Source organism: Alligator mississippiensis, chromosome 8 (assembly GCF_030867095.1).
Source record: "Alligator mississippiensis isolate rAllMis1 chromosome 8, rAllMis1, whole genome shotgun sequence".
Taxonomy (NCBI): domain Eukaryota; kingdom Metazoa; phylum Chordata; order Crocodylia; family Alligatoridae; genus Alligator; species Alligator mississippiensis.
This window is the reverse complement of record NC_081831.1, coordinates 65,981,602-66,006,269: the sequence shown is the minus strand read 5'-3', so window position 1 is coordinate 66,006,269 and position 24,668 is coordinate 65,981,602. Positions and strand designations below refer to the sequence as shown.

At 41.7% G+C, this 24,668-nt stretch overlaps 1 protein-coding gene across 1 annotated transcript; it reads right to left on the bottom strand.

Annotated features, from left to right (window-relative positions):
• Window positions 1-400: 400 nt before the first annotated feature.
• On the bottom strand, window positions 401-16,266 carry FGF16 (fibroblast growth factor 16). Its single transcript, XM_006262570.4, has 3 exons — window positions 15,657-16,266; window positions 7,843-7,946; window positions 401-1,376 (listed from the first exon to the last, which is right to left on the bottom strand). The coding sequence occupies exons 1-3, from the start codon at window positions 15,928-15,930 to the stop codon at window positions 1,131-1,133; spliced, it is 624 nt and encodes a 207-aa protein (XP_006262632.1). The 5' UTR covers window positions 15,931-16,266; the 3' UTR covers window positions 401-1,130.
• Between the last annotated feature and the right edge of the window lie 8,402 nt (window positions 16,267-24,668).

Sequence of the window (24,668 nt, the reverse complement as noted above, 5' to 3'; positions counted from 1 at the left end):
CTTTGTGCCACTCACTGCCTGACTTCTCTGGGGGCTAAATCTTGCAGGGGACTATTTTATTTTGCCTACAATAATACAATTAAGTGAAGTCTGGATTTACTGCTCCTTGTGGATATTGTGGTTGCACATAAGTTGACGTGAGTTCTGCCATTCATATTAATGGAGGCCAGGATTTTGCATTCCAGTTGCTGGCTCCAGTACAAAATGCCCCAGCAAAACTTTCTGATGACTTAATCATGACCTGACAAGGTACTACTCTTGTCCACTAGCCCTGGATTTAAGATATGTCTTTCTCTTTGGATAACTATTTCTGGACTTCTGGTGGTCTTTACCTCAACAGAAAACACCGTACCATTACTTGTCATGGTAGTCAAACAAAAGAACACATTAGCGAGAAATCTACAATATAAAGACAATTTTATTGCCAATAAGCTCTTAAAAACTCATTTTGTTCCTGTTTCAGTAGGACCTTACTCTTTCTGATGAAAATCTGGTCATAACATCTCTCATTAAAAATAAAATTATTTTGAAATAAATAAATATATAAAATAAATATCATATACATTTTATAAATAGTTTTGTCCTTATGCACAGTATCCATGCTTACATCTTAGTAATGTTCCCCACCCCCATTTCCACCCCAACAGCAGGAAAAAAACCACACATCAGGACCAGTCCATTATAATCCCCATAGCAAACCCCAAGGCCACTTGAGCAGGGTACCATTTGAAGGCCATTTTCTTAATAGGTCACCGACCATTCCAAGCTTATCAGCAGCATCTGTATCAGTTCTGTGGTCTTTTTCTTTCTTGTGATCAAGTTTGTTTGCTGGTTTTCAATCATCCCTTATATTTGAATATTTCACCTGTTTTTGTAGCCATCAGGTAAAGAAAGTGAATGAAAATGAAAGATTATATGTGGGATTCCCTCCCCATTCCCCACCCCCACCCCAGAAATAACCCAGCTTTGATATACACTTTAAACAATGAGGAATGGCAGTGTTGAATTCAACATAAGTGCTTTTCTATGTTATCTAAGTTTATAGGAATGATGGAATGACTATTAATATAGTGCTCCAGGAAAAAGCTTGGGAACCCAAGTATGTACAGACTGGGCAGCTGCAGGAAACATCACCTATAATGGAAGAGGTCTCTGTACATCGCAGGTATTTTAGTAGGGTCCACAGGTCTTGGTAAAAAATGAGTGAATTTCTGATGTCTCTTAGTCCTATATCCTTCACGGGGCGAGCCGTCCTTGTTCAAAGCTACATAATAATGTCTCTCAGAATCAGGATGCTTATACAGGGTCGAGGCGTATGTGTTGTACCAGTTCTCTTCAAACTGCTCTCGGAAAACGCACTCCCTTGTCAGTTTCTTCTGTGTTGGGGATTGGGGAAGAGGTGGGAAGGGAGAGAAAAGATACACGCATGAAAATACATGAAAAAATACATGCATGTATGAAAATCAAATTGGTATTTCTTCTTAAATTCCATTTCTTCCCCCTTCTTCCTTCTCAAATTCTGCAACTGTCTGGCCTCCTAACTTTGGCTCCCTCCAACGATAGCCACTGTCCACTGCCATGTGCAGCCTCATAACATGCTTAATTTCCCATTAGTTAATTCTAAAGATGGGTCCGAAGTGATAAAAGCCCATATCCAAGCACTGCTTTGAGGGCTGTTACAAAGACCTGTGGAAAGCACCATTTGCTGATTGCTAGAAGCACAGGACCTGTCCTGTGTATATAACATGATGTATGAGTTCCTCTGTTTGACCAGATTTCAAAAAGAGAAAAGGGAATGGTTCATCTGAATGGTTTAAATAGCAGTAAACTGCACTTTGAAATTTCAGGGCACATAATAATATACATTATAATAATAATAATATAATGAAAACAATATATAACCTGTAATCTTTTGAAAAAAGCAGATTGCTGTGGTCCATGGCCAAAATGAAAGAAGGCCTTAATGCTTAGTAGCTACGGACAGGATACTAATCCATGAAAATTTGTGGCAGAGACTGGCCCAGATCCAGATCTGTGGTGCGACTGGTGGCAGCCTGGGAAAAATCATTGCAGTGTACGGGGATTTTGGGGTGATAGAGTTGCTGGCATGAACAGGAAATAATAGATGGAGCTATTGGGATCTCTCTGTCCTACTGAACCTGGCCAGCCAGAGCTACTAATAAGAGGCATTTAAGAACCTGCAGGCTGTGTTAGTTATGCTGGAGTCCGGCAATCAAAAAAATAAAAGCAGAACATCCATGTGTCCCACAGATAACTGTATCCCCACTGTGGACACTTGTAATGGGTTTAGGAATTCTTGGTGATGAAAGGCATTCTGTAAATGTAAGCTATTACAATATTACAGGCACTGTGAGGTTTGAGGTTTCCAAACAGTATCATAGTGGGCACATCTGCATGAGACATTTAGAACGGACTAATTAACTCTGCAGTAAAGTCTCCGTGCCTACATGTGCAACCCTATTAGGTTGCAGTACGCTAATAAACACCCCTATAGGTTAGTACTTGTAAATACAAGTACTATCCTGGAATGGCGTTACTTACTGCACAGCAGTGGGCTTGTAGACTGACAGGGCTGGCTGGGGTATGAAGGTGCTTCAGTGTGGGGGCTGCCTGCTAGGTAGCCCCATAGTGAAGCACTTTTGTGGCCCAGTCAGCCCCTCTGCAGCACACTGAGCCAGGTTGGAACAGCCCCAAGCTGACAGGCTGGCCCCTAGGTCCCCTGCTAGCTGGGGCTGCTCCAACCTGGCCCAACATACTACAGTCCCAGGCACATGTGTAAACGTGGTGCCTGGGAGCAATAAACTCCAGTGCGATATGTGCTAGAGTTTTTTGCTTTATGTTACTTGCACATGTAGATGCACCCCATATCTCACATGTGGCTTAGTGATTAGAGGTGAGAGTGGGCCCTGACAACCTAGGTTTCTGTTTCCAGATGTAATAGTAAAGAATGATCATTTTAAGTCCATTTTAGACATGATTAAGTAAATGATTAAACTGGTACAAGCTGCCTCTACTTTTTTATCTGTAAAATGGTGCAACATTCAATGATGCCCCCAGAAATGTTCAGCGCCACGGTAAGTTAAGACAGACATCCTTCCTATCTGACTGCACATACTCCTTGACAAGGCTCTCTTCAGTGGTGTTTCTGTATTTTAAGGATATTATTCAGTAATATAGCCCTGTCGTGGCTTCCTTCTAAATGAAAGCTAGTAGTAAGTTTTATATGAAAGCCATTTGACCCATAAACAAAAATAAACCAAACAGGGGCACCTGGCGTGCTGAGACCCCAGGTCAAAATTCCTAATCATCCCCCATTTCTGTACTTAATGCACTAGTGTTTTGAAACCTGATGTTTGTCATGTGCTTTGAATGCCTGGCTGATTCCTGCTAGATAATTCTTTATTTGAATTGTGATGATGCCTGAAAGCCCTAATGATAGAATAGGATTCTGTTGCCAGGTGTTGTACACACAGAACAGAAAGATGGCTCCTGCCCCAAAGAGCTTAAAGTGTTCAGCACGATCAGAATATTAGAGGTCTATTAAGAGTGGAAGGGTTAACTGTAGCTATGACTGTGCCAACATTTTTGTTAGAACCCTCATTTGTCTGAAAAGTGATACTTTGATTCTCTATGTTGTTGGAAGCCCCCATCCAAAATTTTTTCCTAAGTAGTATAAATTGAATCACTTGGATGTAATTTTTTTACTGATGTTTTTTTTTTCCAAGTGCAGCTAATTATTTTTCTTCAGTAATTTAAAAAGAACAAATGAAATTTTCCTTAGAAAATATTCTAAGTATTAGATTATTATTAGAAAGTATTAAATATTAAGTATTCTAAGTATTAGATTATTATTAGAAAAATTCTAAATATTAGATTAATATTCTTTAAGAAATGGATCATGATTACAGTTCGTATGGCTGGCACATCATTATTGATGGGTTTGCTTTATACAAATGTTACTCCTTTTCCATGCTATTCCTTTTACATGAAGTGAACAATGCAGAAAGCTGACAGAGTTGTGTGAATAGCAGTATGTTTTGAACTGGAAAAGGACAACTGGGTTCTGTCTGACAAAGGATGTGCCATTGACTGCCAGTTTAGAAATGCACAAAATGGTTTAAATGGAGAGAGAGAACCTGAAATATTGAGGGACTAAATAGTTATGTTTCTCTGGTTTAGCAGAGGAAATTTAAGTTGGAGATAAGGAAGAAATTACCTAGAGAGCATCCCACTTTAACTCCTGCTCCACCTGGCAACAGCAGTGGCATTCCTATTCCAGGCAGCTGAGAGTCCTTACTCCATAGGTGTTAATGACCATCCATCCTTTTTAATGGTCTTGATATTCCACTAATCAAGCTAACCTTTCTCCTGGCAATTTTGCTGTCTGGTAGCTATTCCTGGTTTCTCTTCTATTTCACAGCCTTGCAGCCTGTTCCTCCTACTCTTTTCAAAATCACAGATCCACTCTTGGGGTGCCTGCACAGGAGTGCAGATCCTGCTCTGACACACTATAATTACAGCAGATTAATCAAGTCTGCTGAAGTGCGGTAATTACTGTGCCTCCAGCAGCCTCCTGCGTGTCATGTACGAGTGTCCCTGTGCTTCAAAATGGTGACAGGGGCACTTGAACTAAAACTTGTTGAATGAGCTTTAGTTCAAGCACCCCTACTGCCACTTTGAAGCATGGGGTGCTGATACACGAGACACTGCAGCATCGCTTACCCCTGGAGCATGTGTAAAAATGCCCATAGAGACCAGTCTTAAGCAGCAGCTAAGGTTTCAGATTTTGCTTAAGCGAGAAAGGGAGGGTATGTAAGCCTTGTTCCTGCTCTACACAGTCATAACTCTGCAAAAAAATCTTTTTTCTTCCTTCTGTCTTCTCAAAAACAAGGTGCTTGTCTTATTTGGGGGTTTGTAGTATATGAGCAAATATGCTATTAAAAAGGTATATTCTAGCCTCCTTGATTGGAAAGAAAAGCCTGATATATGATCTAAGTATACTCAGAAGACTCAGAAAACCACAAAAAAAAAAAAAAGAGAGAGAGAGAAAGAAACTCGAATTGTTTTTAGCTTTTAAAAATATTTAAGTCCTGACTCCTGGTTTTTTAATACATAAGGCTGGTGATATTACTATTTTTGCTATTGCTGTTTCATCTTTTTCAGGTATCTGACCAGTATGAGGGACAATTGCAAATGCAGTGATATGTGATGGCAGAAAATTACAATCATTTTGTATGGAAATCAATTCTGTGTCTGACTAATATGATATTGGCATTTCTGTCGCATGACATAAAGGCAGTCCAAATATGATTGGCTGGATTGTGAAACTGTTGCCTTACAACAGCAACGACTGGGCTCCCAGAGCAGGAAATAAGTTAAATTCCTAGTTTCAATAGTATAGCTATTAGTTCTGATTCCAAGAGCTGGTAAGCACATGACTCGCACCAAATTTAATAGGCATTGTAATTGTACAACTCTTCTGGGTTAAAACCTTACTTTCTGAAATAAAATCTGATTTTTCCATTGTTCTTTACCATGTCTGTCATTTAAATGACATGAAAATAAATGTAAAAGCTGAGTGACCAGAATGTACATTTAGGTTTCCTTTAGTTGTGGTGCTTAAACTTTCTAACCCATTTTTTTTTTGAGTACATACATGAAAATGTACTCACTTCAATGTGATTTCAAAGAGTCTTCCTAGGCATTAAACCTGAAGGGTTCTGCATGTGTGTTACTTGTTTTCTCCAGTAGGTATAATGCTATGGTGTTTTTTTTAACTGTCTTTCTAATCCACAAACATACAGTGCATAATTCAGAGAGAAAAGTGCCTTGTTTTTTGGCCTGTACTATGCACATGTAATGAAATACATTGCCATGCTATCCTTACTTATGCTGATAGGCATACAAAAATCCAGCCATCTAATGTAGGATAGGTTGTAGGACAGTTAGAGTGAGTTGATAATTATTCATGAGTAGCTTATGAAAGGAAAAATAACCCAAGTTTCCAATAATGTAGAGCCATGGAGACTGCTTGATGTGTGTTCTGATTATTGCTGCTCTTGTCTTTTTTTTTTTTATTTGCTACCTTGCTTGGTGGACCTTTATTTCAAATTTCCATTTTGAACACTTTATAATGTAAGTGTGCCTTGTTACAAGTTCGTATGGGTGCTTACCAAAGTGTAGCCCCAAGCCTGACTGATCAGTACAATGATTTCTTTAACAATTATTTTACAATTAATTTATGAACAATAATTAATTATGTGAAGGACTATGACTTTGCAAAACAAAGCTAAGGCTTGAGTATGAACATTTTATAACCATACTTTGCACCCATATCATATATTTAAATGTGTATTTAACAGTCTATTGGGCAGTTTATATATATGAGAATTATTTTTTTATTATGAAACCATTATTGCCCTTTTTTGTGCGTGTGTTTAGCTAGGTCACTTTAATGTTATGCATGTGAGGGGCCCTGCCTTTAATTTTTGTTTGGGCGGGTTATTTTAAAAAGAAATGTAAGGGAAAGGGTGAAATTGCTTATGCATGCTGTCATTTAAATGAACCCCCACACACACACTGATACTTCACTTCATGAAGGTCAACAGGATTGGCAGGGGGAAGGAAAAGATGAAATGCTGTTTTGTTGTTGCTATTTTTTTCAGACTAAAGTTCTGTCTGCGTGCAAAGTACACCTGTCCAATTTGCAGTGTGATATTAAGCTAACATGGTTAACCCAAAGCCTAAAGAAATGGTAGACATCCTTATTTTTGTTTAAATCAAATTTATTTGGCTGTGGCTTCAAGTGCTTTTGAAGGGCTGAGCCACCCTTCAAAATTAAGTGGGTGCATCCAAAGATTTATATTGGGGAAACTATGCCAGTGCAGATATGGATGAAGACAAAGCCTGGAGGGCTCAATTAAAGCCAGTTGAGCATCTGAAGTAAGAGTGAGGGGTAGCAGCAACAGAAAGGCCTTGTCTACATAAAAAGGTGCATTGGTTTAATTGATAGTCCAAAGACTCTGTGGATGCATTAGTTTTGGTTTATCTCAAATCAATTAGGAATTGGCTTAAGCTAAACCAAAAGAAGACATGTTTAAACCAAAGGAAGAAGGGGAAACTAACCTTATTCAAGTTCATGGGAGATTTGCCATGTTTCCCCATGTAGACATAGTTTAATTTTGATGGACTGTGCTGTGTGTGTTTCAGTAGGTGTTTGTAGCTGCATTAAGGGATTCTTCAATTGCAGAGCTGTGATGGATTCTAACTTTTCTTTTACTACACTTCTTCCAAAAGGCAGAACCACAAGTGAACTTCACAGAGCTATTTCAATAACTGTCAATAATAACCGCTGTATAACCATCACACCATCAGTGCTTTCTTTATCTCCCAGATTTGTCTTTTTTTGTTAGACTGTAGTTTTTATTTATTCTGCTTTTCTTCATCAACTCTCTTTTTATTAACATGATAATGGTGGAATCATTGATGAGGCAGAACAATGTGACATCCACAGTACAGCAGAAAGCATCTGGATAGTAGGGTTGCCAACCCTCCCAGATTGGGTGTGAGACTACCGGAATCGGCATCAATCTCCCAATGAGTACTGAAAGCAATCCGGGAGATTTTAATAAGATGTGAACGGGTTAACGACATAATGTCATGTTGGCAAAAAAAATCTCCCTGAATAGCTTCGGAGTTGGCGACCCTACTTGAAGGGCAGTAATGGGCCTGAAGTTTACTACATGAATAGGGGATGGCTGGCAGCTCCCAGTGACCCTGTTGGATTCTCATATTGCAAGTATCAAAAAACCTTAAACTTACCGACCCATACAGCTCTCCTCTCTCATTCATTCCAAGGTAGAGTCCTGAATCCACCCCACGGATACTAACCAGTCCCACTGCCAGGCTAATGAACTCCAAAATCCCTAGAAGTTAAAAGGAATCCAGATCATTCAGAGAACAAAACTGACACCATGTTCAAGTGATAAAAAGAAACCAGCCTTCCCTCAGAGAACACTTTACAGAGCTTCATGTAGTCCCTATACACCTGATTCTTGTCCAGCTCACCCAAGTGTAACTCAGTGACTTGAACTTTAACAGCCTCAGCAAAGTTTTGTAGCCTTACAAGATTCAGGAGTAATTGTTTTTTATTTGAGAAGTATTGCTAGCTTCCAGTCCTCCTAGAACAGGACAGTTAATGAGTAGATTTTGTATCTGATCTGCTAAATGTTCGTGAGCCTTTTGGAAGCCTCCATTATGATAACTTTAATTATGCATGGAAAGAAAAGTGATTATTGTTCTTGGTGCGCTTCCTAGTTATGGTGAGAGCAGCAGTGCCAACTCTGTCTGTCCAAACACGGTGAGTCAGATCTCCAAAAGTGGCTTGGAAATCATGTGATGCTCTAAAATAAATTTGTGAGGAGCTTTATTCAATATTTCTTTAGTCTGAGGGTAATGAACTCTTCCCCCCCACCCAAACTAAGAGTGTGCAGGAGCTCTCATGAGTAAAAAATACAGGTACAAAGGCCGTTTCCTTGGCAGCTCAACAGGGAGACCCCTTCCTTTCCACTGCCTTTCTACCTTTTTCCATCTCTGAATCATGTCACTGTCCTCTGAACACCCTTCCTACCACCCATAAAGCTGTCCCCTGCTCTTCCCACTCTTCCTACGTGCCGCCATAGGCTCCTCGCAGTCCTCCGTCTAATGGGTCCCTGTCTAGCCTGCATGAGGGACACTTGCATGGGCCATAGCGTCATCTCACTGAAAACACTGGATGCATCAGCCAGCTTGATTAAGGGCACCTTCCCTGCTACAGGTAAAGAAAATGGTGGCTCTTTTAATGGCATTAGCTCTACTGACAGTAATAGCAGATGGTTGCCATTCTGAATAAGGGAAAAATAGCAGGTTGTCATCCTTTTATTATGAAACCAGTATAAACACCCCAAGACGGGCACAGCAGCAGTAATATTGCAAATGGTGGCAACACTGACATTAAAACAGAGCCCATTCAATCAAAAAATGTTGTGAGGTAAAAGCATGAGAGGTTTTTGGATCGTGTCCTGCTCTCCCAGTTCAGAGGTCACAAGCTCTTTTTGGGCTGCAGCGCACTGCTTCACTGCAAGAGGTTTTGGCTCCCCACTCCTCCATGCTTCTCTCTAAATGAGTGGGGGAGAAACGGCCAAGGCCAGGAGGTGTTTGCACCTTTAACGAGGCTCAGAGTCTATGAATACAGCTCCTACATGTCCAGAGCTGGGTGAAAGCACCTTGCTATCCCGGGCATGTTTCCTCGTGCAGCTTCTCTCGAATGCAGTCCCCGAGGCGCTGCGAGAGGGATGTTTAGCCACCCGACTCCTGCTAACTTTAATAGGAGTCACAAAACCTGAAACTGCTCCCCTTCGTCTTGGGATGGGTATCACCTCTTGTAGAGGTGATCTCTTTCATATGGCATGGATGTCATAACTAAATATAGGGCAGCTACACCATGACAGCCACCTCCGCCCCCTCGAGCACAGTGCGACCTGTCACTCAGCTCTGCTGTACGCCTGTGTCATGCCGGTTGTTGTGAGGTAGGCTTCGCTCCCCCATACAAGATCTTTTTGTTTTACTTCCCAATCTGTCTCGGCTCTTGTGTTATTCTATCCACATTGATAAAAAAAAGGGACCTTTTTGCCCTTCTGTGTGCCAACTGTGTATGCAGTTTCTATCTAATCCAATGTATCCCCTACCCTATCTATGGGCCCACAGGAGTTGGGGGCTGTTCTGGGGTGTTCAGGACTTTTGGAAGGACGTTCACTTTTTCTACGAGCTGAAATACTGACAGGAGCCAATATTTAGGCTCCTAGTTTTCCTCCGTTTTTGTTGCTTCGTTTTTACATCTTTGTGGACTAGCACTGGTATTTTGTACAGGTAAACAGTACATCTGCATATATATATTCCAGATTGGGAGAATAAGCTACTGCTCCAGGCACACCTCTGCCCCAACAGTAGGTCAGTTGAATGTATATTTGACACAACTGTACAACAGGAAAAATACAATTTTGGGGGTTTTTCCCCTCTTAGTTTCTGTGCTTTCTACAAACAGATATGTGAGCAGGATTGAGAAATCATTTGTTTTCTAGAGAGAGAGCTCCTGCCCTATATTTCCTATACTAGTAAGTGTCCCAGGTTGGAGACTGGTGTTCCCTACAGACAATGAGAGGGCATACAGGGATGCATGAATAACTACAGGTTTCCTCACTTTATGTGGGTTCTGAATCTGCGAATTCGCTCTTATGTGATGCCCTTTTTAATACCAAAAATGTGTTATATGTGAGGTAAATTCACTCATGTGATAGGTGTGGTGGAAGCCCACAGTCAGCTGCTTTGTGCGGTGCATTGTGGGAGTGACGCACACCAAAATATAGTCTCCTGTGTGGATATGTGCTCCTCGCTTGTTGTCTGCAACACGTGTTTCTGTAGTTGCCGTCCCCATTATGATAGCACCCTGTGCTTAGTTGGTGAGTACCAAAATTGACTTGTAAAAGTGGTAGAAATGGGTCTGGGGGTCAGTGCAGTCAAGGTCTTGGAACGTATCCTTATTTGTTACATTGTAAAGTGGGTTCCCTTTATGCGAATTCGAGTTATGCACCATTTTTCAGGAACGCATGCACAGCATAAAGCAAAGGAAACCTGTAGTTGGTACTCAGCAATGGGAAAGTGCTTTTGAGAACGCCCAGGGGCCAGGGTCTTGGCTGTTTTCTAGATTTGGAAAGGTATTCTACTTACTGTCATGTGTGTTATCGGATAAGCAGCATGAACTTGGAGTCAGACCCAGCTTCTGTTTCTGTCTCTGCCATTCATTCATTTTGTAATTTTTGTAGATCAGAGATTATTCTAATTATGTTCCTTTGTGACATGGTTTGGGAGTTTTATGTAGGTGTTAAGTACTGCAATAGCCTACCAGTTTGAATCTCTCTAGCTTGGAGACTTTCTGGCCCCTGGTTCTCATCTTACCTGAACACCTCACAATACTTAATGCATTTATCTGCCTCGTGACTTCGGGATGTTCTGTTACACCGATTTCACAGATGGAAAACTGAAGAGCCTGCATAATTTTCTTAAGGTCAGGAAAGAAGCCAATGGCAGCAGTGAGAACTGATTCCCAGGTCTTCACAGTTCCAGGCTAGCTTCCTAAGTACTGAATTGTTTTTCCTCTTTCTGAGTGGCTGAGTAAGCAAATGCTTATTCTACTTGGGGATAGGTGGCTACTTCTATTTTTGTAAGCACTTACATTTCTTCAAGTATGCCCATGGCAATCCCTTCTGACAATGTCACTTGTAAAGTTCCTTCCTCTTTTCTGATCTTTTGAGTGGCACTTACAGAAGTGAACTAAAGACAACTATGTTGAAATAACATTAAGAGTGTAACTTAAACCCACAGAAGTCAGGAGGCAGAGTGAAGGCTGAAAAATGTGGGCGGGCATCCATCCTGTCCTTAACTCACTCCATTTGCTAGACAAAACTGCAGCTTCATGCATGTGATCTCCACCAGCACAGGGAGTGGCCACTGGGGCTAGATCAAGAATTTTCTTTCGAACTGTTGTGGGGTGTTTTTATGGCAGAACGTGCTTTTAGTTTCCAGAACTTGTTTCTTCATTTGTGGCTTGATTTTTTTATTTTTTTTTTCCTCTTTGAGTCTTTCTTGGTAGTATTTTGAGAGATTTCACAAGGGCTCCAGTGAGATGAAGTGAACACCAAAGGACTGAATATTTAACCTCCTCTCTGATGGCCAGAACACATTCGCTGTTACATTACTAAATGAATCTTTAAAGAGCATTTCAGCTGGTTGCACCTGTCTCTCCTTGCACAACTATATTCATGTGCATAGGAGTAGAAAAAACATCAGTTGTACTAATGTCTGCAAACTTAAAGCTTCAGCTAAAAACCTCAACAACTGTTTAGTAACAGGTGCACTTGAGTGTAAATGTCAAAGCCTTTAGAGGAGCTTTCTTTACAGATTTCCCTAGCCTCTCAAAGAAACTTTATTAGCAGCTCTGTCTAGAGAGGAATTTGACTTGCTCTCCTCAGCACTCAGATATAAACTCCAGTAACTTCTGAAGTCAGTGGAGTAACAGTGGTGTAGAACTGGCATAAGCCAGAAAGGAATTGGTCCCTAGTGGCAAGGATATTTCCCTAGCGAGTCTAGCATGATTACATTCACAGAAGGATTTCTTACTGGGGAGCTGATTTCAACGTAAGAAACCCCAAACCCTTTCAGGCTTTCATATATTATCCCTTTGTCTGGCACAGAAAAGGTTCCTGGCAGACCAATGGGAACAAACACGTGGTTTCTAATACTTCCAGTTTCTCTATTATAGTTTAGACTGGTCTTTTAGGTTCAGGATACCATCTGGGAATTTCTCTAGCAAAACAGCTAGCTTTCTTCTACACATCCTGGAGAATCACACTGCGGATCTGACCTAATTCTATTCAAGGAAGAATAAGCTTCAGCCTGTGGAGTATGTGTTTGTGAGGGGTGTATCTCATCCCAAACAGAGGAGCTACAATCCTAGTCAGAGAAAAAGGAATAGTTACAATAGTTATTTAAATATTCTACATAAATATGACACTGCCAACTTAATTTTGAATGGAAGGATCCCTTGAATCGCACTCTACTCTCCCTTAGTCCCCAGAGACAAGGACCTCCACATCACATTGTACATCAACAGTGCTTTGGTCTGTTGTTTCCGTGTAAAGAAGACTGTTAATGCCTTGTGTGGATTTAGACTGTTTAACTTTTGGGATGGTCCGCCTTTTCCTGAATCCTGGCCAACATTACAAGATAGATAACAAGTCCAGTTCCACCCCTTATCCCAGCTGCAATTGGATAAATACTGTTACTGTGGTTTCCCAAAGAGTTATCCTTGGGGGAGAACTAACTTTGCTTATGAGATCAGAGTGCATCTTCCAAGACAGTGAGCCTGATCAAGCTAGCACTGAAAACTCAGGGTTTTCTAAATCTGTCTATAGAGCTGCCAGGAAAACATAAAACAAGGACCCAAAAGAACCCCTTCTGCTACTGTCTAGGTCCTTCACCGTGCCTGTCCACTCTCCCAGAACTGTGTAGTCTGCTTATTTCTGTAATAATTCACTTCTTTCTGGCGGCTGCATGCAAAATTCAGGAATGCATTGGTACATGAAATTCTAATGCAAACCATACCAGTTGCATTGGAATTTAAATATTCATGGCTACTGAATGCAGATGGTGAATACCATGTGCCAGTACATTATTACTTGGAGTCTCTGCTGCAGCAAGGCTCAGTCCAACTTTATCTGAACACAAGGATTCCAGTCTAATTATTTGGGGCCTTGCCCTGCAATTACAAAAAATAACTATTTATTTTACACTGCTTTTGGGAAAACCCTGAAGCAGAAATCTATAATATTTTATATCTGAAGTCTGGACTACTTTATGTAGCAAGATGCCGACTGCTGAAACACTTATGGAATGCTAACTTCTTGATTTTATTGAGCGTACTGTATGATTGGCTCTTAATTTGAACCTTGCAAAACTAATTAAAAGTTTTAGCTCATTTTCATGTGGAGTTTTGAAAATGTATTTAGAGACAACTTTATTTTAAGTTATGAGAAATGGAAAAGGGAAAAGTTCTGTCATTAGCAGCAGGTAGCTTCTTTGTATCAAGATATGTAAAAAAGAGCCAGTAGAAAAGAACTGGGAAGTGGCAGAGGTAGGTTAAACTAAAGAAATACACAGATACAATGGACTTGATTCCAGTCCCCTTAATATGAGAAATGATCACGTGCTGTGAGATGAAAGGGAAAAGATATGTGTCTTTCGGGAGGTAATTAAAGAACACTTGCCCCATGAGCCTATTAGTACCTTACTCTGACCTGCAGGTTATGACTTTCTTGTTGATTTAGGCATGGATACACTACCTGCACCTGGTGTTTATGCAAGGTACAGTACACAGGATTGTTTTTTAATCATTTCAAAAGCCTTGCCTAAAACAAGAACAACAAAAATGTCCCTAAACTATTACTGCTCAGAGAAAGAATAGTAAGTCCTCCCTAAAAAACAATTTTGGGTTTGTCTCTGTTAAAATATGGCATGCTACAGCAAGTCACCAGAACATCTTTTGCAACCTGTTGACTATGCAGCTGAGATCACTGGCTTGGGACCTGTTGATAGTTTACACAGACACCTGCACCAGATGCCAAAGAAGCAGGAGTTTTTCTCAACTCCATTCAAACTTACTGTACTTGTGTGCCTGTGGCTTGAGATACATTTTTCAAAGATTACATAGAGTCTCATTTGAGATTTCGGTAATTGTGTGACAGTGATACAGACGCTGAAGTCTTTTCCAGCTTTATCCTGAATGGTAGGTAAATCAGTAGTGTTCTGCCTACTGCCTTTTCTCTTTTCCTCCTCCTGAGGGTGAAGGTCACTTAATTTTTTTTCTCAACCCCCCTTCCTTCCCCCCCTCCCTCTCTGGCTTTGCTCCAGCAAACTGATCTGATTCTGCTTGGGGAGGGACACTTTTCAGGACCAGCCAAGTAAGCAAGAATGCCCCAAATCTGCAAAGCCAAGAAGACAAGAGCTCCCCGCACTTGGCTGTCTCTTCTTTCTTTTGCCTTCCTGGCTCCCGTGAACTGCAGAGGTTCAAATGGAGCTGGAGCGGCCAGCGAGCTGCTTTTTTATTATTATTATTTATTATTATTCAAGCATGTTTTTGGTGCACCTGCAGAATGACTTAGCACTGGGGAGAATAGGAAATTGAAAATAAAAATGCCCACATTTCTGGGGAGTGAGCGCATTTGTTTAGGATTCTAATTATATCCATCCCAGGGATGATTTATATTAATAGTGTAATTAGTTCTGTATGTGGGACAGGCGGCTGGGCTCTTTGAACAAGTTCATAAAGAAAACAGGCAGCTCCAGAGCCATCGCGTGTATGCAGCAGAGAAAAGACACCTGTTTCTTGGCCTGGGGGGTATCCCCCCTCCCTGGTACTTCTAGGGGAGGAGAAAAGGGGGTTAACCCCTCACTTGCTGGGGGGGGGGGTGAGAAAAAATCGCAGGGAGGCATTTCCTTGGGTCCAGTGAGGGATGATAACACTACAAAGGCCAGAGGAATAAGCTGAGGCAAGCACGTGGCTTGGAAGCGACCCAAGTTCAGAGGTGTCGGGCGGCGTTAAGTGGGCGGCGAGTGCAGGGGTGTCCCAGGGGCTGAGCCCGTCCCTGCAGGAGAGGACCCGGCACGAGTCATCACCTGCCCCCAGAGCCGCTTTTTTGCCCTAAGCCACTGCCCCTGGCTCTGGGCTTATCCGAGGCGAAGTAACCTGTTCCCGGAGCTCACCCTGCATCCCGGCCCCCGTGATGCGAGCCGGGCGAATGAGCCCCGGAGGGGTTTGCCTGGCGCTCCCGGAGCATTGCTCTGCTCAGCCGCGCGGGAAGGCGGGCTTGGCACATGCAGCGGTGCAGGAATGTGGAGGCAAATGGAGGTGAACTCCGGCTCCTCAACCTGCTTTTGTGCAAGCCCGCGGGGAAACCCCGAGAGCAGCCCGCTCCGCCGAGCTCCTCTCCTCCCGCTGCTCATGCTCCCTGCCCCAAAGGGCACGCGGGAAACGCCGGTCTTACCGAATCTGCTGTGATCCTGCCTGGTGCCATGCACCGTGCCGTTGGGGAAGATTTCCAGGTGGAAGCCCGTGCGGCAGTAGAGCTGCCTCCGCCTCAGGATGCCTTTAAGGTGGGCAAAGTCCGTGGGAGACCCCCTCTGCAGCCTTCCTTCAATCTGTCCCAATCTCTCGTTCAAAAACCCAGGAGAATCAGCTAGAGGCACATTCCCAAGAGAGGAGGAAAATCCATGCAAATCCAAATCCAGGGAGCCGAGGAAGCCCCCTACCTCAGCCATGGCAATAGCAGGGTGCGTGTCACAGTGCGGGTGAGTGTGAGTGTATGTGCAAACAACGGGGCAAAAATTGCAGGTCTCTCTTACAAAAGTGTGTGTGTGTGTGTGTGTGTGTGTAATGACTGATCAGCTTGGAGCTTCACTGCCTTCAAGTAACTTCTCAGCCCTCAGCGTGTGCGATGTGAGCGCCTGACCTTGCCTTGATTAAAAGTATAGTTTTTCCTGTGCATTGATCTCCTCTTGCCTTTCATAGCTGGTTATGTCCAGCTACCAGATGCAAACTGCACTTTATATACATACACACTCCCCTTACATTGACATATTGGATATTTAAATGCAAGCCACACCTCACTGGCATCCCCTTTGGCTATTGCTTTTTTTTTTTTTTTTCCTTCTCCTCTGATCCATTTGGCTCTTTTTTATTTTTTTGAGGGGGGGAAAAAAAAAGGCTTCACTCCCTCTTTTATTATGAAAAAAAAAATGGCAGGAAAAAGCTACACATTGCACTGAGGCATAACAGCTTTTGGCAGGTTCTTGTAAAAGCGGTGATGAAATCCTGGAGCCGGCGTGCGCACCCCCGATGCCCGGGCTGGAGCCAGCGCGCCGTGCCCGGCGGCGGGTGCCCGGCCGTCCTGCCCGGCCCTGATCGCTCCGCTCCTCGCAAACCCAGCAACTTTCACACAGCCAACTTCCCCGGCCCCCTCTCCTGGTTTTTTTTCCACGATCGGCCCTTATTTAATCATATGAAAAGCCTTTCTCTATTCACAAATCTGTATTTGGGGTGAAGGTTTCATTTCGTGAATCTGGGGTAGAGGACTAGGGGGTGTTGGAAGGGGAATATCTTCCAGACACATGTTTTTTTGCAACATTAGACCCATCTGTAAGTCCCCCCCCTCCTGCACAACAGACATTGTGGAAAGAAATAGCATGGGAGGAGAAGACTTGAGAAGCATTTTTTCAGCGGAATATGTAAAAACTGAAAGTGATCTTTTTGAAAAATGATCCTGCAGATTTTATGACTTGATTTTTACAAGCCACTTGAGAGGAGAATATATGGAAGGAGTTGCCAAGCCTGTTGTGGGCTTTCTCCCCACCTTTTTCATGTTGGAAACAGGTGTTTCCTAGCTCTCCCTTGCCCTGTGACACTGTATCTGTAACAGCAGCTGCTGGGGGAGCTGCAGACAGACGGAGTTAGGCACGGGGAGACAGGGGGACCAGAAAATGCGTGGAAAAAAAAAGAGGGCGGGGGGGGGGAGAGGAGCTTGAACCCTGACTTGATGCAATGAAATGGGCATTTTCTCCCAGACCCAGACCTCTCCCTCCCCAGCACTCCCAGTCCCCGCCAGGCAGGGGGGCGCTAGAAGGCGCTGTTGCTCACGGTATGGTTGGGAGCGGTGCAGCCGCCCTGCACTTGTCCCGTGTCCGCCCCTGGGGAGGGCAGGGGGGAGCCTCGCGCAGGACAAAGGGGACCTCCCACTGGAGACCTGGAGACAGCCACACATTTAACTCTGCCCTTGGGAAAGAAAAGGGGCCATAAGAAACACTATTAGCTGCAGGGAGCTGAAAATGTTGGAGAGTAATTTCGGGGGGGGGGAGAATCCCCATTAATGTACGAGTCAGCTTTTTGGAGGGAAGTATTAACACTTTGCCTTTAGAATCATCAAATCCTAGAAAGTTAGGGTTGGAAAGGACCTCAGGAGGTCACATCTAGTGCAACCCCCTGCTCAAAGCAGGACCATCCCCAACTAGATTGTCCCAGCCAAAGCTTTGTCTAGCCAGGTTTTGAAAACCTCCAAGGATGGAGTTTCTACCACCACTCTGGGTGACCTGCTCCAGTGTTTTACCACCCTCCTGGTGAGAAAATTCTTCCTAATATCTATCCTAAACTTCCCTGGCTGCAACTTGAGACCATTGCTCCTTGTTCTGTCATCTGCCACCACTTAAACACCACTTACTCACCAAGAGACAGGCCTGAAACCTCACTGGGCATGCCAACGTGTGTGCTTTAATGCACAGTAGCCTATTTTACTATTTATTAATGCATCACATAAAAAACCATGCACATTCATTACTGCATATTCAGGCAACCTAATGCTCATTTGTTTAGTACTTCACACTGGAGGTACTAAATTTAATGTGTATTAGAAAAATCACCTTAATGTACATGTAGATGCACCCACTCACTTGCTGTGAGGTTAGGGAGATAATATTAACCCATTACGTGGATGGGTAAACTGAGGCACAGAAAGGTGAAGTTACTTAAAGACGCAGCGCAAGGGAAAGGAACTCAGTAGCCCTAACTCCCAATCCGTGGCTCTCTACAACCAGGACAATACCCCTTTTCTTACATGAAATATAATAGCAACACAGTTAAGTAAAAGAGTATTTCATATGGATGGGAGGTAGATTGAAGTTTTTTATGAAAGGTATTCTTGGGGTTTTCTCTTTCAACAGTTATAACAGGGACTGGTTGGGGGGTGGCTTACTTGGTGTAGGTTGACATCTGAAGACTGAGAAGGATTTTTAAAAACCCGTTTTTTTAAAAACAAACATTTAAAAATCTGAAAGATTTAAAAAAATCTGTTACTGAGGAAGTAAAATCTACATACATTTATTCCTTGTTTAATCATTTGTCTGTCTGTAGTCACAATGAGGAAATGACCTGGGTGGGGGGTGCAGAGTGTCTTAGCAAGGATGATGTTTTATTTTATTTGTTTATAATACACCTCTGTGAAGACTCAGATCTTGTAGCATACTTGAAAAGTTAGACTGACTGTACAAGACAAATGTGGCAATAGTCCAAGATAAGATAGAACTGAACAATCATTAAGAACCTAACCCTGCAAATGTTGCTGGGTGTATTGCTTACTGGATTTATAACGGGGTGTTAGGCTGACTGTGAGCAGTCCCATTGCAACCAATGAGATAGAGTGGATAGCACTGAAGGAAATCTTGGCTCCATTAAATTTAATGGGAGATTCATCACTGACTTTACAAAGGGAACAGGATTTCATCTTATTTTAGAAGGTAAGGTCTGCGGGGTCATGTCCCAAATGTATTGGAGGACATAAAGAAGGGCTCCTTCATATTACAGTTGATCCAAATTCCACCAAAGGCAATGGACATTTTTCCACTGACTTAAGTAGGCTTTGGATTGGGTCCACTATCTTTAAATCCAGTCCACAGAAGGGCTAAAGGAACATTTAGGAAATGACAAAGGGTACCAGGGTTCAAGTACATTACTGTAAAATCCAGCATAAAAATAATATATATAACCCCCTGCCCAATCCCTGTGCTTAACTAATGTAAAACAAAAGCAGGGAAATCCCCAGTTCTGGCTGACATTCCTCTTCTAACTCACGATTTTGGTTAGCTTTTGAAGCATCCACAATACAGTACACTAAGGAAAGTGCATAAGCCTAGTACATGTTCTATTCAGGCATGATAGGATGAAGGGAAGGGAACTTTTTCTTGTTCTTCTTTTTCTCTTTAATTGTGTATGTTTGTAAAAGAGTAGAGAGTTGTTTTCTGTACTGTTTGAAATGTGTGTGTGTGTATACATATACACATATATACATATTTAAATTCACAGGGATGCAGTTGATTCCTTCAAAGGAAGAAAGACACATTTAGCTATTTTCCCATCAGTTGTATAGAACACAATTCTGTACTCATTAATTTCTTAAAAGAAGAGAGAAAATGCAATTTGTGGCTTAGAATATAATTCATTACAGAATTACAGTGTGCCCCTGTATTATGTTATAGTGCAAGTAGCTCCCTCCAGGTTTATGTTCTGATTAAAGTGTGTATTGTCTACCTGGGGAATTGGAATGATTACAGCCAAACTGCTCTGTCTTTCAATTTACAGAAGAGTTTGCATCAATATTTATACTCAGTCAACCATAATGTACCTTTCAGAGCCATTACCATCTATTGTGGGAGTGTATGTTTAGTCAGGTAGTAAAACGACTAATGGCATTTATTTGCAAAATAATTACTGTTCATGAGCACAGCCACAGTTGCTATCTCACCAACTAGATGAACAATTAAAAGAACGTTTTGATTCTACAACTGATTCTTGCCATGACTAAGGGTCTGCCCATTGGCAACAAATTGCAGGACTGCAGTCAAAGTAATGAATAAGAAATAAATAAAATACTCAAGCCTCGTACTGTGTACCCGCAGCTCAGGGTAGGTCCTTGTGAAAAAGAAATCATCAAGCCCCTGATAAAAATGTGTTACGGTAGCTTTGACCATGTGCAAGAAATCCGATAAATGAGCAAAACAATTTTGAGGATAAACTAGACGTCAATTTTATTATACAGCAGTAATACTTTTGATTTCCTGGCACATCCCATCCAAGAATGTCAAAATGCTTTACAAATGTTCATGCATTAAGGCTCTCAGCCTCCTTTTGTGAGGTAGTGAAAGAATAGGTTTTCTGAATGGGGGAGATTTTGGTTGACTTTTATTAGTTGACTTTTATTACCTTTTATTACAGCAAATTGCATCATTATTATGTCCTGCTACTTGCAGCCCACCAGTCATAGACCTACACATGAATGTGCTAGGTGCTGTAAACAAGGATTTCTTAGGGTGAGATCTTTTATTGGACCAACTATGTAGCTGGGATAAAGTTAAAAGCTTTCAAATGCAAGACATTCTTCATCAGGTGCTGTATAAATACATAGCAATAACACAGCCTCTGCCCAAGGAATTCTGCTGAAAGGATTTCTTTTGGCATAATCAACATGAGCTGGATGAGCAGGATTTGACTCAATATGATTTTTGGTGAGGTTTAGTATCAATGGCTAAACCCAGATTAAAATCCAAGACTAATGCTCTCAGCCTAAGAAGCCTACATCTATAATTAGGCTCGATATTTTTCCAAAGTGAAAAAATTCTGACAGCTTTCACTTAGATACCCAAACTTGAATCTCAAGTCCAGATCCTCAAATGTTTGGGATTTAAAAAAAAAAAAAAAAAAATTAAAGTACTGATCTATTGAAATTAATGGGAGTTAGGCACCTAAATGTCTAAAATTTTGGCCCCAGCTGCCTAAAATGGGCACCCAGTACCTACTATGGCATTAACACATAGGACACTAACCTCCCCTGGCAGCGCAGTTCTCTCAGAAGTGCTTTGTTGGAGGAGTTATTACAACCTGCCTCCTAGGAAATCTGTATTGCCCTATAACATAGTTTCTCAACCCGTGGTACGCATACCCCTGGGGGTACACGAGACACAGGCAGGGGGTACATGGGTACCCCAACACTCTCTCTCTCTCTTTCTCCCTCTTTTCCTCTCTCTCACCCTCTTTTCCTCTCTCTCTTGCCCCTTCCTCCTCTCAAAACTATGGCAAAAAATTTGGTGCGCCACACATTGTGTGGTGCTTTAAATTCCCCAGTAATAAATTGGTGTGCCGTGCTTTGCGTGGCACTGGGTTCAGCCCACTGGGTGTTGTAGCTTTGGCCAACATCACCTCTAGCCCAGGTATATACTTGAGTTGTGCACCCCTGGTGTAAAAGGTGGCAACCCTACCCACACCAGATCAGACATCTGTCATATCACGGCCTTATGTACACGGCCCTTCTTCCAACATACGGCACACATTAGTCTGTAAATATCAAATCCTCTGGAAAATTGAGTGTTGGGGTACTTATTAAAATTTTCAGAAATTAGGGGGTACCTGCTACTTAGAAGGTTGAGAAACACTGGCTTATAGGATGTGCGCTGTGTACTGCACCGTTCTATCCTAATTGGGAGCAGCAAGACTTCACATCTTTAAAAATCAGGCCTTTTAACTTATGTGAGTAGATATGGCCTGAAGTACCAACCTGAAGCACTTGGGATAGTAGATATCAGGATACTATAGCACTTTTGAATCAAATATCCTGACTTCTAACTCTCGGCTCCCACTTCTTGAACATCAATGTGGTATGAGAATCCCAGCTGGGAAGAACAGACTTCCTCATCTGTAGGGAGTGCCATGTGTTACAGCTGGCTCCGTTTCTAATTGTTTTACTGGGATGAGTGTTAGAATTATATCGATACTGAGGTCTGGTAATTTGTATAACAATGGGTTTTCTGTGTTAGTAGGCCAGTTTTGTGTATTTGAGGAAATTCGCTGTTATGTTACTTTAATTACATTGCCATAATAACAGCTCATATGAACTCTTATTCTGGAATAGGAGTTTCCAAAGGGGGAGCTATACTGCTATATAGTTATACTGGTACCTAATTGTTTCAGTGAAATTATGGCCACTCAGTACTAGTAGATGAATTTTCACAGAAACTGAAAAAAACTTGCAGACGTTTGTTGCTTTTAGGGGTTTACAAAAGTGATTTAATATCTCACTATGCCCTCACTTTAAAGACTTCTACAGAATCATTCTTCTTTTCGGGATTTGTGTTTAGAAGCTGATGCTATCCGGACAGGAGCATTCTGTCCTTTTAAAATACCATCCAGATCTTACCCAGGCCTTGGGAAACAACTAAGAAAAGGTCAACCTTAAATAATCACTTTGGTCCCTCTTATGATTCATGTGCTCCTAAGTTGCTAAACAGGGGTGTTGAGTTAGCAGTGCACCACTTCCAGTATCATGGCTGCAGAGGGAAAAAGATAAGAATGGCCTGCGGCTAGCAAAGTGTGTATAGAAGGCAAGACTCCCAAAGGAGCAAGATGTTTGGTTTCCTTAAGCTTAAAACTTCTGTCTTAATTGTCTAAAGTGGGGGTGGGGGTGGTAAGTCTTGGGAAACCTCCACTTCTCCACACTCTTGTCTAGGCGTACGCATCAAAGGTCTTGATGTGATGGTTGCAGGACTCCATACAAACGGATTAATCAGGCACCTGACTATACCTCTTCCGTGTACACCATGATCCAGAATCTCAATGGTTGCCTACTCTTTGATGTGTCAATTAGACATGATCCTAGCAGGGATGAAATTGTAAGACCAGCAAAGTCAGCCTGTTACTTAGCAGTTCTTTTCTTTTCAGGTCAAGTCTTCCCACTTTACTTTTAGATTTTTATGAAGGCATCTCATGTGGAAGCTGTTCAATCTCTTGATATGCCTAGCATATGTATTTCTTAACCATAAAGCAGGGATGACAGCATTCAAGTCTTGTAGTCGAGTTGCTGATTGTTAAGGCCATTCCTATCCCTAAAGAACTGAATATGTGAGGAGTTAATTTTTTTTTTGACTGATAGTATATTAGACCCCCATTCTATGTACACCAATGCCTTTTTGACAAACTTCATATGTTCACTGATCAGCCTGAATGAAATGTGCAAGAAGAAAAAGACCCTGCATAAATAGTAATATATGATACAATAATATGATATAATATCATATAATAGTATATGTGTTTGTATGCGTGTATATAGGTATGTGTGTGTGTGTGTCTATGTGTGTGTGTGTGTGTGTATATCTATATATATGATATAATAATATGAAATGTGTTTTAAAGGCATATACCAGTATACAGATGTATGCCTTTAAAACACATTTCAGCAGTTTTTGGTTGTAGTAATTAATAGACATTTAAAAACTAGGGTTTTTATTAACCCCATCCTCTCTCCAAAAAAATGAAATCCATGGATCTCATCATATTAATATTCTCTTTGAAATATTACTTCATAGATTTCTGTTGCCTTGTCTTGCTGCAAGTTGTAGGTGGTACCTTTATTTTGTTGACAGTACACTGTTGATATTATCATCTCTCTCAGTGCGGGGGCCAAACTTTTTGGCAGGCATGCCACAAATTAGCCCCACACCCTCCTTTTCCCTTACCTGATCTGCTTCTCAGCTTCCTGCTCCCTGCCTAATCTGATACTTTGCTTTCTGTTCCCTGCCCTGTCTGTCATTGTGCTGCCTGTCCCCTCCCCAGTCTGGTGCATGCCACAATTAGACATGTGTACTTGTGGAACTCATGCTTCCAGTTGGCCACCTGGATCTATTTCATGCCATGCAAGATCATAAGATTTGTTTGTTGGATTCTTGTTTCTGTGATAACTAACACCTCTTTAAAAAAACCCATAGAAAAAAATCCTGTGTCAGACTAAATGACTGAATGATGATGATGATGATTATAGTAATCAATCAGTAAGGGCAGAATCCACTGTACAATAATGACTATACTTTGTCAGTGCACCACTCTGAAAGAGACTTTAATGAAAGGCTCTTGAAGCATTTTATAAATATTAACTAATTCTTAAAACAACAGTATTGATATGCATTAATGCATTTCCTTGAATATAAGACAAGATGACCTTGAATATAAGATGAACCCAATAATTAGATTCTATAGTTGGAACATTTATAAATTTGTTATAATTTTCCAGGTATACAATCTAATTATTAGAGGTTTTCCTTGAATTTGTCCTCCCTCACTCTACAGCAGGGAAAATAAATCCAAGGGATCAGGTATCCCTTTGCCCTCTACCCCACCAACTTCTTCCCCCTGCAGCCCCTACCCTCCATTTACTGTCAGACCCTGCTCTTCCTGAGCACGTGGAAGTGTGGAACAAATTTGACAACACTGACCTTTAAATAAACATACCTGTAGTCATTTGCGTGTAGGCACCCATAGAATTAGTTCATCCAGAATTGATGCATTTTACCTTTTTTGAAACTCTTGCAAGTTTTAGAACAGGTACTCCATAACACACTTTTAAATAGCACTTTTGTACCCCTCCTATATATAGTACAAACGATGCATGATATTAATCCAAAAAATTTAC

Bases quoted from the DNA above. Each gene is read 5' to 3' on its own strand.
- FGF16 (XM_006262570.4), bottom strand. From the start codon at position 15,930: ATGGCTGAGGTAGGGGGCTTCCTCGGCTCCCTGGATTTGGATTTGCAT. The intron at 7,947-15,656 runs GTAAGACCGGCG...TTTAACTTCTAG, and splicing joins GCAGGATCACAGCAGATTCG to GGATTTTGGAGTTCATTAGC. The intron at 1,377-7,842 runs GTAAGTTTAAGG...TCCCCAACACAG, and splicing joins GAGGAGAGCTGTATGGGTCG to AAGAAACTGACAAGGGAGTG.